General features: G+C 32.9%; 1 protein-coding gene across 2 annotated transcripts; it reads right to left on the reverse strand.

Moving 5' to 3' along the window:
* Nucleotides 1–6,000: 6,000 nt before the first annotated feature.
* LOC7486557 (ubiquitin carboxyl-terminal hydrolase 17) lies at nt 6,001–13,037 on the reverse strand. Of its 2 annotated transcripts, XM_024601407.2 has the most exons (12): nt 12,680–13,037; nt 12,348–12,548; nt 9,954–11,370; nt 9,772–9,860; nt 9,467–9,552; nt 9,196–9,358; nt 8,967–9,087; nt 8,638–8,795; nt 8,026–8,110; nt 7,731–7,943; nt 7,033–7,094; nt 6,001–6,936 (listed from the first exon to the last, which is right to left on the reverse strand). In XM_024601407.2, exons 1-12 carry the CDS (start codon nt 12,694–12,696, stop codon nt 6,243–6,245), a joined length of 3,306 nt encoding a protein of 1,101 aa, XP_024457175.1. In that variant the 5' UTR covers nt 12,697–13,037; the 3' UTR covers nt 6,001–6,242. The 2 variants fall into 2 exon arrangements, with proteins under 2 accessions (XP_024457175.1, XP_002307344.3); XM_002307308.4 differs by having other exon boundaries at nt 12,348–13,037.
* Between the last annotated feature and the right edge of the window lie 4,130 nt (nt 13,038–17,167).

Consider the following 17,167-nt stretch of genomic DNA (forward strand, 5'->3'; position numbering starts at 1 on the left):
TATTATTTTAAATATATTTAAAAATGATTTTTTATTAAAAATAAAATAAAATAAAATAAAAACTAAATGGTTTTCTAAAAAGAGGCTATGTCCATTCGCTTGGATAGGTCAATGTGCCTGGAAAAATACAAAAATCCCAGTTACGAGTAGGCCTGCAAGGCCAACCACTAGTCTTTTCTTTTCTTTTTTGTTCCCGTTGCTTGCCCAATTGTTTTTTTAAAGGAAAAAAATTGGCAATAATGAGCGGAAAATCGAGTCTGAAGTTTTGGATTGGATTTTAAAATAGGATTTTCTAACCATTTTGTTTTATCTAAAAAGATCTAAGCACCTCAATAAATCCGCTCTTAACATTTAAACACTCTAAAACAGTGTGTGTATATATATATATATATTAAACCAAATCAAAAGAGAAATTAGTTATTAATTAGCTGCCATATCCATTAATTCAAAAAAAAAAACTCTTAAAATTCGGAAAAGAGCTTCAATCTTTATATCAAAAGAGATGGGTGGATGATCTTTAGAAAGCACACAAGCCACCATTGTTTAAAAGCAAAGGAACACTGCACTTCTTGACATGGGTGGATGATCTTTAGAAAGAACACAAAAATTATTGCCTGTTGCTGCTTTGGCCGACAGCTCCGATACACAGGGGATTCTGTGGTGCGGCGGTGGACATCTTTTCCTGCATGCTTGTGTTGTTATTACAATTCACAGGCTTACAGCTAGGACAAAGCTTCATGAGAACACGCACATCCGTTATAAATCACTCCTCTCTCTGGGGTGGTTCACGGTCCGGTTCGGTCCGGTTTTAACCTAAAAATACAACCAAATCGGAAAATAATATTCTTTATTAATACAACCCGGACCGAACCGAGAACCGGTTCAAACCGAACCAGTTTTGTTCGGTTTGGGTCGGTTTTTTAGCAAAAAAAACCAGAAAAACCGGATTGTTCTATGGTAACAGTGATAACCATTGTTCACTCGCTTCCCCTTCCTCTTTCAGATGATGTTAAGAAATATTTGTATATTAATAATCAAACTATACAATAATCAAACCAGATTGTTCTATGGTAACAGTGATAACCGGACTTTATACCCTGCACAATGGACCATTTGCCCTTCTCACAGGTAACCGGGAAAGAGTATACAAGGCCAAGTTGAATCCCACAAGATCCATCAGAATATACCCCCATGAAAACCCATGTTCCCTGAAAACAAGATACAAGGAGAAACAAGATAAATTAGCCAAAAGGGATGTCTTACGATCTGCAGATCTGCAGGGAGAGCTTGGATAACCATTGTTCACTTGCTTTTGGGGAAAGGGGAGGGGTGGCTGAGAAGGGAAAAGGGGGAAAGGGAAAGGGGGAAAGGGAAGGGGAAGGGGGTGGGGCGGCTGAGAAGGATGAAGGGGAAGGGGGAAGGGGGAAGGGGGAAGGGGAAGGGCGTGGGTTGGTTGAGAATGGGGAAGGGGGGAAGGGGAAGGGAAAGGAAGGCTGGAAAGGGAGAGTGGAGGGGTGGCGGCTGAAAATGAGAAAAGTGATTTAGGGTTAGGAATTGTTGTTTTTATACCTTTTTTTAAACCGGTTCGGTTTGGTCCGGTTCAATCGGTTTAAGTTGTTTTAATTCGGAACCGAACCGGACCGGGTGGTTTGTTTTATTTTTTAATCGGTTTAATCCTTTAAGTATTTTTTCTCGGTTTTTTCAGTTTAATCGATTAGTCGGTTTTTTTGAACACCCCTATCTCTCCCTAAAGCATGTTTGGGAAGGCGTTTCAACCTGTATTTTCAAAAAATTTAATTTTTTTTTTTGCTAAAATTTAATATGGTTTATACGTTTTAGATCGTTTTGATGTGCTGATGTCAAAAATAATTTTTAAAAAATAAAAAAATATCATTGGCATGTATTTTGACACAAAAAGTTATTTGAAAAGCATCCACAACAACACTGTCAAACAAGCTCTTAAATCTGCTATTTTCTCCCCTAGCTCGCTCTGAAAATTGGTTCGAAAACATTAAAATAAAATTGATTTGTAAAATGAAAGAAAGTATGGAGTTTTTTATCTACAGGTGAATCCGCTCTTCGTTTGCAAAATTTTCTGACTTTAATATTGGGGTTTTTTTTATCGTGCTTAACTGTTCACATGAACAGTAAATATATCATAATATTTTTTATTCCTTTTATATCAATTTTGTGACGTAGTTTGGAGCACTCACTACATCCAACACAAAGCTAAGAACTCGTCAGTCTTTTTTAAAAACAAATAAATAAAAAAACAATAACATGTAGTCCATCTCTTTAATAAAAAAAAAAAAAAACAAATGGGCTATTATGATGGGCCAACCATTGGGCTTGGCCTGTTGTTGAATTTTTCTTCTTTTGTTTTTACATTTATTTCTTGGGTTTGTTTTCCAAATACTTTAAAAGACAATTGTGCTATGTGCACGTAAAAGATATTAAGAAATTGCCAAAAAAAACTCAATCTAACTCTTTAATTAATATTTAGTTAATTTGTGACCTAGATTAGATTACAAACTTCACTTGATCAATTTAATTTTTTGATTTTATTATATGATAAAAAAAATACTTTATTATTAACTCAATTCTAAATAATAAAATTAAATAAAAATCTCTTTCTAAATGATAGATTTGAAAATATATTTATAAAAAAAAAACTAGAAAAAAAATGACTAGAAAAAAAGTGTGTGCCCCATCTTTTTGTTTTTTTATAACAGGTCGTTTATGTTTGTTAATAAGGAAAATACACGTTGTGAGGGACTCGAACTCGCGTCGATCGCATGTACAAATCACGTAAAATAACATATTTACATGTTTCCCTAGATATACAAAGTGAAACCGACTCTTAGCGTTTTAGTTATCTTTATAACATAAAATTCATTGTCTTGTTTTAGTAATTGGATTATGATGACTTATTTATTTTTGTGTTTTAAAAATGTTTTATAAAAAAATTAAATTTTATTTATTTTTTTATTTTAAATTAATATTTTTTTTAATGTTTTCAAATCATTTTGATGCGCTGATATCAAAAATAATTTTAAAAAAATAAAAACAATATTATTTTGATGTATTTTCAAGTAAAAAATACTTTGAAAAGCAACCACAGCTACACTTCCAAACGGTCCGGGAACTCATGATTATTTTTTTTCTAATCCCACACTACAAAATATCTTTAAACCAATATATGTATTAATAAAAATGAGATTTTCTCTTCAAATTATTTGAAAAATACATCGCAGATCCAGTTGATGCATTCTGATGAATGCTATGAATAATAATATTGCTGGATTTGTAGGAAATAAATTATTCTCATGCAAAATGTAGCTCTCCCTCTCCTCAATTGTACCATGAATTATTTTTTCCTGTGTACTATAATCGTAATGGGTTATGTTTTGTAGAAATCAAGGTAAAAGAAATTCAAATTTGAAAGCTCCTCTGTAAATCTATGACTTGAATATTTCTTCTGCCTGCCAGGGATGCATCTTTTTAAGGTTGAAAATTGAACAAAAATGACGATCCAAATTCTGCTTATGCAAATGGGAAAGTTTTAAAAAATAAAAAATAGTTTTAAAATTTATTTAGAAAAATAGCACCAGTGAGTAGCATATCTCTTAAAAAGTATATATTAAAAGTTATTTTAAAATTTAAATTTAAAAAATAAATTATACTTTATTCTTATACAAGAATAATTGCTCTATTTTTATACAAATTCTACAAGTAAAAAGAGTTATGCACGTGACTTTAAATTTACCCTTTTTGTTTTTTTAAATTAAATAAGTTTAACATAAGATAGGATTAAAACTATTTTCGAATGAGAAAAAATTAGAGTACTTTAGTTAAGATAGAATCAAGTGTATCTATCTTTTTAATGAAAAAAGTTTTTTTTAATAATTAAAACCTATAAATTTTAAAAAACAAAAAGAATAAATTTAAAATTACATGCGTAACTCTTTTTACTGGTAGCTTAGGGTTTGTACACATATTCTTGTGTAGGAATAGAGGTTGATTTATTTTTTAAATTTTAATTTTAAAATAGGTTTTTTTAAAATAATGAAAAAGTAACGAATGTTATTTATAACTCGCTAAATTATATTATTTTTTTAAATAAATTTTAAACTATATTATTTTTCTAAATATATTTTTTACCCACTAAGTTACTTTAAAAAAAAAAAATTCGTAATCCCGGCTTTAAAGTAGAAATGAGAAGTGTTAAGGAAAAAAAAAATTTTATTTTTTTTCAATGTTTTTAGTAAAAAACAAATTAAAAAACAAATGTGTTCATTTATCAAGAATGAAGATGAATTTTTTATTAAAAAAATAAATTAATTTTGAAACAATTTTCAAAATAAAAAAAACATAATTTATAATAATCATCTTAATATTTTATATTCAAGATAATATAATTATAGAATATTAAGTTTATTTTATTCAAATTAAAAATTATCATTAAAAAATTTATATTCTTAACTAAAAAAATATTTATATTAAATTTATAATAAAACTTAAATTTATGATATTAAGTTTTAATTTTTCTAACTCCAATTTTTAATAAATATTATTTTATTTTTAAATATTTTCAAAATTTTTATAAAAAAATAAATTACATCACAAGTGGGCTTAAGACACTCAATTAATATATCAACCTCTCTCTTTCTTTATTAATATTACTATCAGATAGGTGATCGTGCTTTGTATATCTAATTAATCTAATCCTTAATTTAACCTAAATCAACACTAACATTTCAAACACATTATTTTTTTAGTTCGCAATCAACAACAACCTAAAATATTAATAATCAAACAAAATAAAAAAAATAATTATATCTAATTAACAACTTCAATTACATCTAATTAACTTAATTTCTAATTCAAAACCCTAACATTCAATAAAATCAAATTAACACTAATTAAACATAAATTACATCAAGTTAATTGAGAGGAAATGTTTAAAATATCGGGGGTAGAGCTAGAGAGAGAGAGAGAAAATGATGAGTGTTTTAGAGAGAGGAGAGTGTTTTAGGACTAGTAGGGGTGTTTCTGGTGGTGGAGAGAGAGATATCGGCCGGTGGTGAGAGCGAGAAGGGGAGAGAGAGAGAGAGAGATGTCTTGTTTTTAATTTAAAACAAGTTGGAGATGTGATCTGGGACTCGTTTAAGTGTGCTAGTTTTCTAATTATTTTTTCAATTATGTTACTTTACCAAAAGTAAATTTACTGTGTTAAACAACCAAAAATCAATCCCTTCAGCTTGTTCGGTGCTAGTGGGGATGGGATGGGATCAGTACCCATTGCCCCTTGTTGGTTTTGCAGACTTCTTCATTTGCTACTTGTATTCGGTTGGAGAAAAGAGTGGGAAAAGGAGACGAAGAGAGAAAGGGGCTCCAACTTCAAATCACATACCAACACAACACTAGTCATTGCGAAGGGATTGATTTCAAGGAAGATCTTTTTACCCTAAAATTTAACCAACATTAATCGATCAACTTGTGTTTATGTATCGGGTGATACTTCCAATTGGTTCCTCCATCAATCTTAAAATCGAGCATGTAAATCCTGAGAGTTCATTTTTATATAAAAAATTAATTTTAAAAATTAATTATCATGGGCTCCACTGGCCGATAATGATTTTCACTACCTTCTAATCCTACTGGATCAACTCCACCTGAATTTCCACAATTTATAACCAGCTCACAATCACATTTTACAACCTCTGCTCGAGCAAGCCAGGCTCACAGCTCATCTTACAACCTCTGCTAAGATAAGCTTTAATCTAGCAACTTTTTTTGCTCTTTTTTTTTATGGGAGAGCTGGGGTCATTGTAGATCTTCGTTGATTACTTACTACAGATGGCACTAGGGAGGGCTCACGAGCAATCCACTGGCTCCGTATTAGAGCGGGCTCGAGCCCAGATTGTTTCTCAGCTAGCTTGTAAGAATCATTCTGAGCATGGAAAGATACTCATCCGCATACATCTCGACAAAGAAGCCTTCAAAATGTGATCATTTTTATATATATATATATATATCTTGTTTTCAAGTGAAGGACTGTCTGGGGTTTGGAAAAGGTCCCTTGCACTATACACTCTGAGGACTTCCCGGAAAGGAATTTGACAAAATGGTGATGGCCGATCTATTTTAAACAAATCCAACTACAGGAGTACAACATTACATACAGCCCCTCTCTCCCAACTCTTATTTACCCCTCTAACTTAATGCCTGCTTATAAATGCTCAATCTGTTCTTTCGCTCGCTGTTCTTCTAAAGGATACCCCGGATTTTACACCATTTAAAGGGTTAACTGATCCTAATTTTGTTGAGTCATAACTACTACTACTAGCTAACTTTCTACCTTGTTTAGCCGTGTCAGAATGCAAAAAAGTTCCTCCCTTACCTTCCAAATACACCAGCTTGCTGCTCTCACTGGGTATCCTGTCCCAAAGATCAGAACCCCCAACCCCTGAATCTGCATATGAACCATGCTGGTTCATCTCACCATGAGGTGATTGCCTTGAGTACAAAGGGGGGGAAGATGAAGAAGTATCCGAATCAGATGTATTCTGCCAAGAGTTCCAACCTCCAAAAATGTAATCAGAAAGGTCATCAGTACTTGTAGAATCATGGGTGCTGTCAGTACTGCACGAACCTTCATCGGAGTTGCCACTAGTAAAAGAGAAACTGTCACTTGATGAGTCCTCTTCTAAAATCCTCTGAAGCCGGTGGAACTTCATATAGAAAGATTCAACACTGGCCAAATTATCTGGAGGAATTGAATCGGGATGCAATTGGAAAGCACTTGATTGCATGGATGTGGATCTTGAATCCAATGCAGTGTTTGTTGCATTGATTTTGGAGGTGTAGCATTTATTTTTAGGATCAGAAGATATTATTCTGCTCCTTATCGATCTTGGGGCCCTTGGTGAGCACCTGCAAATATTAAATTGAGTCAAACATCACAATAAAAAAAAAAAAACACTCAAGAAATTTCAATCTTCATGGAACTAATCTCCTGAGATCCATCACCTTGCATAAAGAAGCATGTATGCGCCTTTTGATAAAACCCTTTCAAGTTCCACAGCTGTAACCTAGCCAATCATTGCCAATACCATGATCAAAAGCTTAAAATAGCAAATGCACAAACACACACGTAGATATTTTATCCATAAAAAATTAATGCATAGCAGAGAAGGTGTTAACACCAAAACAGTACAATTTGAGACTAAGAAGAACTTGGGACCCAGCTACCAATAGGTCTTACAATGAAAATACTTCCAGAAAGAAAACCAACCAGAGCCTTAAAAGATACTGCTACAATAAACAAACTTTGATTCTCTATATGGTTTGCTACCTCACGGACATGGGTAAAACACAGGTTTATCACCAATAATCAAGGTTTGGACTTCTTTAAAGGGACAAAAAATATGCACAATACACTGGCTTGGTCATCTAAATAAAAGATTTAATCAGACAACAATCCTAAACAAAACAGAAATGTCGAGGGTTCCTTGACTAAAGCACAAAGCCACAAACCCCTAACTTTTCTTGTAATGCACCAATGGAGATTATTAACAATAAAGTTATTTTTTAGTTTAGCCAAGGGAGCTGGAGATGCCAGGTTAAAGCATGTCAAAATACCCAATTAATCAAGCATAAGCAATTTCAGGAAAAACATATCAAATAACCAAATAAACTTGCATTGCATATTAAGATAGAGAACATACTGTGCTGTCATCAATTTTGAACCACTTGTTCTGGATGTTTTTGACATAGCACACATAGTGACCAGAAAATGCAGCATTCATGACATCCAAGTGAACAATCACCCCATAAAGCCTGTATATGGGTGATTTATCACTAGTTCCACTCATATATGGTGCCAAGTCCAGGATCTCTGGGAACCGGATAGATTTATTGAGCTTTCCAAATTTACCAGACTGAAAATCAAGCACAGTAATGAAAAATAAGAATTTGCCTGTAACATGGGAATAAAATACCATCTTTGATTTCAAGATGTACCTGAAAGCGCTTCAATGCGATTGTAAGGACATTGGGAGCCTCCAATATTGTCATTTTTTTCTTCGCCTTCTCGTAAGATTTGCATCTGAACAGAATGATGATGGTGTAAACAAACTCTGAAAGCTCAAAATCAACAACTCCAATAAAAAGAAAATTCAATATACACTAGAATTAATACAAATTCAGATTCGAAAAAAATGATATTTCCTTGGAAGTAAAGACTGGCAGAGCAATCATCAAAATGCTGTACAAGCAGCATATCACAAAGCATCACATCTCAGTTTGTTTTCAGTAACAAACAGTTTGATCCAAATGCAAAGAAACTCAGATATAAAATCAAGATTTAACTATTTACGGTTGAAATAACTTGGTTAAGTCTGCAAAGTCCCACTGCAGTATAGAATTTTAGTAAGAACAAATAGCCAGCACACTGCTGAAGACAATTTAAAAACATGCTTTGACAAAAAAGTCGAAATGGTTCTCTCCTGCTGGGCCCCAACCCCCCACCCCACACACACACACACAAGAAAAAAAGAATAAAAACAGGTTGAAGAATAAACCCATACAAACAATATGTTCAGGAGTTTTATCAGAAAACATAAACTGACAAACCTGCCACATTGGTACTTGTTGTCTCCATCCAGAATCTCAGCACTCGTGAATCGTCTTAGTGCATCTTCAAGCTTCCCTATATTCCCCTCTATTTCAACAGTAAGATCCATCATTCTTTCTTGCCGCTCTGACTTGTAATGGCACTTCATGCATTTTATCTACAAACAACAGCAAATTTTGTTTGCATGAGCTAAATTATTGAACTTTTCCCAAAAGTAAGCATTCAGATGCAAATGTGTTAGGAGCAAGAAAGATAATAAAATAAAATAGAAGGAGAATTGCTTTGTATTAAATCTCTGAATGTCATTAATCTCCAAAAAATGCATTACCTTTGAGTGAAGGTAGCCTCCGAATGTAAGGCCTATGAGAGTGGTTTCTTCTGCAAAGGAGTCCATTGCATTTACCCCAGCTTCCTTAAGGCAAACAGATTGCATTGCATCAATTGCATACCTGTTTATTGTTCCTTTATTATCTACCATGAAATTCTCCAAAAGATGAAATCATAAAAACAAAAGAAATTCCTATTTCATTGGTTGCGGAGCAAGGAAACCAGCTCACCTTAGGAATTCATGTGCATCTTCTTCTCTCCCATTACCAAGCTGACTCCCGATATTCTGTAGTTGGGATAGAATGCCAAGGGGAGAAAGTGGAGATTTCCCTTCCTTTGCCTTCAAAATTATACTTTCAAACTCACAAGAGAAGCAACATTCTCTATTTAAACCTGGTATGGAAACAAAATGATGACCTTATTTGAAAATGTTACCAAAACATGCTATTCAAAAAACTCAACATGTTAAATCTAATAAGGTGACCATGATGAGAAACATACAGGATTTGGAATGGAGCCCTTGTACAAAAAACGAAGTCAAAGGAGGAGTAAATGCCAAGCATTGTAGAACAGCATTAGCATAGCAGCTGCAGAAATGGAACAGAGGATATGTTATCAACATCTTGGGGTAGTTTATGCAATGCTAACATATAAAAGTAGATGCAATCAGATAGTCACAGGCATAATTAACATTAAGGCAACTGCATGTAGTATTCATATTTCTAAATAATGGATAGTGAAGCCCTTTTAATCACAGCTGCAGCTACTTCAATCTGCTTTCACTTGAAAAGAAACATATTGCATACCTGTTTCCACAGTTGATAAGACCACATGGTCGCATTTCCGCCTTACTCGAATTGTATAACTTTACAAATAAATCATATGGGAAAAGGCCCTGAAAAGTAAAAATAAATTTATGGTAAATTCATTGCATCCAAAGAAAAAAGATTGTTGGAGATGCAAACAAGAATCAATATATAAGCCAAACCTTTTTACTATATCTTCCACATTTAGGTCCTCTGAATTGGTCAACAACTTTCCACACTGATGACTTCAATCCATTAATAGAACTAGGAGAAGAGCTTGCCATTTGAGAGGAACTTGCAGCACCCAGTTCCACATTTCCATATTGCACACTTGAAACTGAGTGCCCACCGATGGTAGAAGTCAAATGGGTCTGAGAAGCATTAGATGATAATCTGGACTTGGATAGATGTAAAGCACCAACAGGGTCATTAACAACAACATCTGATCTTTCAGATATCAAGGATTGAGATCTGCATACTTTTGAAGCACCTGCATCTAATTTAACTCCTCCAGAACTGGAAGAAACATGACCATAAGAAGAGGATGATGATACAGATTTACGCTCACTGGAAACATTCAAATCACCACGAGAGTTAACATCAATATGACTGGACCTTTCACAGCTTATGCATGGGGAGTTCTTGACTTTTTGAGCATCAACACCATTCTTTTCTGATGAAAGAGCTCTATCAGAAGCGGAAGGGAGTGCATCATCTGGTATGATGTCATTCACCCTTGTGCTTTTTGCATGCTGGGTAGGAGCATCACTTCCAGATAGATTAAACTTGAAATGTATGAATGATTCATCATTTGATCGCTTGCTGTTAACAGGGCCAGTGAAATTCGACATAGCAGATCTGTCCATGGTATCACTGCTGGACACAGCAGAATCCAGGGTTCTACCCCAGAAACCAGAAGAAACTTTAGCTGGCTTTGTGATTGAATCATCATTCCTGGCACTGATGCTATGACCTGAAGAGCTAGATGAGCACTGGCTCTCCCCATCATTTCCGTGAGGTTTACTCTGATTTGATTTACTCAATTTATTAAAACTATCTACAGAATCAACCAAAGTAGCAAACTTTGGAGACAATGGCTTGGTCACATCCACCTTGTTCAAACTGGACTCCAGTGTGTCAGGAGCAGTATCAGCTGGCATTTGTCCATCTGATCCCTCAGTTTCATTTGAACCGATGCTCTCACTTACAGAGACATTATCAGATGATTCACCACCTGAATGAGCAGAGAATTCAGAAAACGAAGAGCCAGTAGGAGTAGAAAATCCAGAAAATGAGGTGCCTGATGATTCAAAAATGGAATCTGTTCCTTCTGTATCTAAAACAGAATCAACTTTAATATCATCATCCTTTACAAATGAAACTCCAGGAGAGTAATTGGAATCAGACACTACAGGCTCCACAGAGAATGTATCGACTGGTCTATTCTCGTGTCTGCCATCATAAATATCATGTTGGTCTCCCTTTGCAGCCCTCTGGCCAGGATTACTTCCATCATCGTTAATGTGATATGTAGTGGTAGGAGGATGGCATTCTTCCTTGTGACCTTGTCGCCAGTGGATAATTTGACACTTGCCAGAACTGAAACAGACCAAATTATGACATCAATATACAAATACAAATAACAGAAGCCTACCAAGTAGGAAGGAAAAAGGTGAAAAAATAGTCTTATAGGTTGTAGAGAAGAGCACATCACAAGTTAGCTGATCTCTATTAGGTCCTTATAAAATATGTTTCATCAAAAGTTAGTGCACTAAATGACATTAAATTCTAGAATACCCCTGATTATGCAAACAAACTTTTTACAATTATATAACAGAGTAATACTGGAATTAAACACTATTTACCTATAACAAACAAGCATTTCATACTAATCCAGGTAAGCTACCACCTTGCAATATTTGGGAATTTAATTTCATATAACGATAAAAAAGTAGATTGTAGTTAAACAAGTAGTGATTTGTAAGTGTATGAAACCAGTTGTACAGATAATGATTAATTTGAGACAAAATCTCTACAAATTCCTTCAAGTATTGACTCTCACCACACTCTCTTTTTAACAAACTAAAATGTTTTCAGTTAGCAATACAAGTCTTTTCCTTAGTTTCCCATATACCTAACAACTCTAATACAACCCACGCAAAACAAGAAACTGGTCAGCAAAGATTCTTAAATCCCACATTTAGCATCTAATTAATAAACATTGATAATTAGTTTAGTAAGTCAGAAATCCCTAAGGATTTCCACGCAGATTAAACCTCTATTTGGGAATTCCCTTCATCAATTAGCACCTAATTCCACAGTTTTTTCCCCTTCCCTGTTTAACTGGAACAACGCGAAGTAAAGAATCAGATTCTTCTCAAAGTTTACTGTTAAAACAGCTTCCCTTCAAAATCATTACAAATTATCATCAGCAATTATCTCTCATTCACTTAATTACGAGAAAAAAGCAAAAACAAAAACAAAAACTTCAAATCTCCCCAGAACCAAACCTGAATTCAACGCAATTAAGGACTAAAACCCGATAAAAATCAAGCATTAACACGAAATTAACATACCAATATCTAACAGCTTTACAGCGGGCACACCGTGTCGTTGTCGGGCAAAAACAAACAGCACATTGATAGTTATTTGTCAACACCGGAACGGTGCCGTATGAAGCCGCGGCCTCAAACTCAGCCCTAGCGGCTTCCTCCGCTGCCAAAACCAACAGCCTCTTGATATCCTCCTTTCTCGCAACCGCACCTCGCCATTTACACCTAATTATAAAACAGCCCAGCGGAATAATCACTACACAGAAAACAAGGACCACCAGGCTCGAAAACCCTAGATCCCCCTCGACATGCATTTATAAAAATGAGCAGCATCCACCAAATTTCACAATTTCAACCTCCTTATCTCGTACATAGATGGTAGTGATGTCTTCGTGGACGATTTTGCATCGGTTGATTGCAAGATCGGAGCCGCTGATTAAAAAGCCGACGGTGGTTGAGGAAAAATTAACTTAACTGGGTTTTGATGTCGAGCTAGTGAGAGAAAATTAAAAAGAAAAAAAAAAGTGGTCTTTTAGCTAGAGGATTTTCGGACAATCAGATCGAGATTTCAGGGCTTCTTGTTTTTGTTTTTGTTTATTTTCAAAGAGGGGGAATTAAGAAGGAGAAAATCGAAAAGGGGAGGCTAAATTGGATTTATGTTATTTTAATATTGTTTTTTGAAATAAAAAATAAAGAAATTTAATGGGTGAGGGAAAGGAATTTTGTTTTCAGGAACATTGAGATGCGTGAATTCTTTGCCCATCAAATATTCGGACCTCCGTGGCCCCCACTTGGTCTTAGTTTTTCAGTGTTTAAACGGTTAATTTTTATTTTAAAATATATTAAAATAATATTTTTTATTTTTAAAAAATTATTTTTAATACTAATATACCAAAATGATCTAAAAATTATAAAAAATATATATATTAATTTAAAGTAAATAAAATAAAAAAAATTAAATTATTTTCAAAATGCTTTCAAAATACAATCTGAACCACACCCAAAACTCATCTAGGGGAACCAGCCGGGGTTTGAACTTTCGAAATAAGAAGGAAGGTAACCTTTTTGTTCTTAATTTTTATTTTTCTTGTTTGATTATTATTTTTTGATAATATTAGTTACTGTTGGGATTAATGGCTTTTTCTTTCTTTTTTAAGGTTACGTGTATGGTTGATGGTTGTCTCTGTCAAGAGATGCTTGATCATGCCTGATGGAGCCGGCCATGTGATGGGAAATGGGTTGAGGGGATCCGACGGTGGCGACTTGTTGATTTGATTACATTGAGGATGACGATGACGATGGGTGTGTGGAATTAAATGCCTTCCAGGGTAAGGAGTTAGTGGATACGTTTGGGAAAGCGATTTGCATCGTGTTTTTAAAAAATTTAAATTTTTTTTATTAAAATTTAATGTATTTTATATATTTTAAATTGTTTTGATATGCTGATGTTAAAAATAATTTTTAAAAAATAAAAAAATATTATTAACATATATTTCAATACAAAAAATTATTTAAAAAACAACCGTAACCACACAATAAATACTCTCGAAGTCCTCGTCACAAGTCACAATTTTTGGTTGTTGATGGCCACAAGCCGTGACTCAAATTGATTGGATAATTACTTCTTCTTCTTCTTCTCATTTAGGGGTTTTTGTTTCATTTATAAGAACGACTGATAATAGCAATATGTTATCTTATGCTACAAGCCAGGTTAATTTTATATCAATATAAAAAAAAATTACATGATATTAACATATTAAAAGGAGTAAAAAAATTTTAAAATTATAATAATAAAAAAAATTAGAACAATGATCTAGAAAACAAACAAAAATAAAAAAATTATGAATCAAGCATATAATGCTTACTTTTATGCAATTAATTTAATTTGATTAAAAAAATAAAATTTATTTTATAAAAGTTATATGTAACAAAGGTCAGAAAGAAAATTTCAAGTAAACCCTTGTTACTTTCAAAACCATAGAAAAAACTCATAGAAAGTGAATAAATAAAAATAACAAAATGTTGGTGGGTGAAACCAAAAAAAAAATGAAAAAAAAAGAAGAAAAAACCAAGCAAAGTCAGATCAACTTTGTAAACCCGAGTTAATCTTCCAAATTTGTAATCCATTAAATTGTAGACCTAGGTTAAACTAAGAAGTTTAACACCCGCGAAATTAAATGTTAGAGGATGAAATAAAAAAATTAATTTAATTAAAAAAAATTCCTTTTAAAAGAGCTAAATTTAACGAAGACCTAAAAAAAACTCGAGACAACCCTTGTTATTTTAAAAATAAAGAGAATAAAAACAATGTTGTATGATGAAATTATATTAAAAAAAAAAACATAAAAAGGGGGGAAGCAAAGCAAGCCTGAGTGAATCTTGTAAAGTCGGGTTAAACTCTCAAACCTGCAATCCGTTAAATTAAATGTTAAAGAATAAAATCAATTAATTTAATTTAAAAACAAAATTCTTTTAGAAAAGCTAAATTTAACAAAGAAAAAAAAAAACGAGGCAACTCGTGCTATTCTCAAAATGATTAAAAAAATTCACATAAAAAGTGAAGAAAAAAATAACAAAATGCTGAAGGATGGAAAAAAAAAAGAAAAAAAAACTAAGAAAACCCGTGTCAACTTTGTAAACTAGGGTTAATCTTTTAAACCCATAACCCATTAAATTCTATAATTGGATTCAACTAAGAAATCAAACACCCGACCAATTAAATGTTGGTGAAGAAAATAATAATAAAAAAATCAATCTATAAAAACCTTTCAAGGCAAAAAAAAAAAAACAATAACAATAAAAAATGATTAGATTTGATATGAAAAAAAACTCAAGAAGTATGAAATTAAAAAAGAAACAAGTGCGAAAACCATTTTATATAAAATAAATAGTAATTAAAAGAATGATAATCAAATCTTATATATGAAAATATCAATTGAAGATGAAATTGAAAAAAATCCTTAATTTTATAAATTATTCTAAATAAATAAAATTTTAATAAAGATAATAGAGATGAAATTGAAGAAAAAAAAATTTTAATTTCAGAAATAATTTTTAATAAAAAATTATAATAAAAATAATAAAGAAGAAATCTTGAATACAATAAATCTCAGGGTCTATTTGAATTTTGTAAAAGAGAAAAAAGAAGAAGAATAATTTGGTGACAAGGGTGGATTCATTAGACAATTGAATGAATAGTCAAAGTTGGATGCATAACTTCCAATATCTCGACTCTTTACCTGCCATTTGCTTCCAACTTTAAGTTGGGCAATGCTACAAGTATGGTTATGGTTGTGTTTTAAAGTTTTTTTTATTTAAAAACATATTAAAATAATATATTTTTTTATTTTTTAAAAATTATTTTTGATATTAATATATTAAAATAATTTAAAAACATAAAAAAAATATTAATTTAAAACAAAAAAAAATTAATTATTTTTAAAAGTGTTTTTAAAATACAAAAATAAACAGAGTTAAAAAATAACGATGGTTGGGTGACGATCGCGGGGAAATTTCTTCACCACAATCATGGTAACTGTGTTTCCTTCGTTTTGACACAAGCCATTAGCAGTATCGTGATAGAAAAAGAGCATTTTGTTTCTACTTTATAATGCACAACATGAGTTGGGATTTGAAACAAATGCATCACACCTGCAAGCTATCTCTAGACACGAAAAGCAGGAAAAAGGTCACCAAGTAGGTAAGATCTTAGTTGAGCCTCTAGAGAGACATCTTCTCTCTATTCCTCGGGTTAGCCAGCTCGTTTTTTTGGATTTATAAGGTCCTGCATCCATCTAACAAGTTGCTGCCGCGAAATATTGCTATGTTAGATCCATCCATTAAGGAATGATGCGCCATTCCTTTGCAATCCCAACTTCAAATCGAGCCATTTTCCCCTTCACAATGCTTGTATCTTCTCCATTCCGTGTATGCTACATTTGCAGGGCTATTTATAGACCATGCCTATGGCGTTAGTTGCTGGGGCAAAGAAAATAAAAAATAAAATATTACAGCAATGGCCTCCGTCGTTGAGATACATGGAGGCAGCCTATCAATAAACAAAAGCAACAGAGCTTTCGGTTTTGGTTCTTTCTTCCTGGAGAAAAATTCCAGATCCCCCACGAGATATTACGGTAAACCAACCCCTTTATTTCAAAAAAAAAAAAAAAACCTTAAAAATAAATTGGAATAATAACATAACCTCCGGTAGCAACACCAAACTAGAGGTGTTCAAAACCCGGATTGGATTGGCATGAGCTGAAAAATCCAATTAAACCAAGTTCTTTAATTTTTACAAAATGTGTTCATTACCGAGCCAAAAATCGGTTCAAACCGACCCGGTCCAGCTCGTTCGGGTTCAGATTTTGTGTTTTGGAAACCTGAAAATTCAATACCATCAGAGCCTTTAAACTTCCCAACACTTCTCCTGTCTACCTGAATTGTTCCATCCGAATCTCCCAATCCAATGAAAGGTAATTAACTCCAGATTAAGCAATGAAAAAATATTTCTACCTAACACTAAAAAACCAGGTCTACAACCAAAAAAAAATATATTTACTTAAGAGAACCTCCATCTTACCAAGCGCATAAAAGGAAAAAGAAAAAACCTCTTTTTAAAACACTTAAAAAAAAACAAAAAAGACTTGATTAACCATGGATTTGCCAAAAGCAAACAAAAATGAGAGAAGTAAAATAAATCCAAATGAAAATCTCAAGTGGCTCACAAAAATATTAACTTCCCGTCCCTTAAAAACTTGAAAAAATAACTATCTAGTAGGTGATACAATAATAAGAGCTTAAGACTAAAAGGTTTGTTTTTCCTGTGGTCTTATGTTCTAGCTTGT

Source organism: Populus trichocarpa, chromosome 5 (assembly GCF_000002775.5).
Source record: "Populus trichocarpa isolate Nisqually-1 chromosome 5, P.trichocarpa_v4.1, whole genome shotgun sequence".
NCBI lineage: Eukaryota > Viridiplantae > Streptophyta > Magnoliopsida > Malpighiales > Salicaceae > Populus > Populus trichocarpa.

What these genes read in the sequence shown, in the direction of transcription:
- LOC7486557 (XM_002307308.4), bottom strand. Translation starts at nt 12,637, where the DNA reads ATGCATGTCGAGGGGGATCTAGGGTTTTCGAGCCTGGTGGTCCTTGTT. An exon ending in GAGGCTACCTTCACTCAAAG is followed by an intron (nt 8,796 to 8,966) that starts GTAATGCATTTT and finishes TGTTGTTTGTAG; the next exon opens with ATAAAATGCATGAAGTGCCA. An exon ending in TCGCATTGAAGCGCTTTCAG is followed by an intron (nt 7,944 to 8,025) that starts GTACATCTTGAA and finishes CTTGATTTTCAG; the next exon opens with TCTGGTAAATTTGGAAAGCT.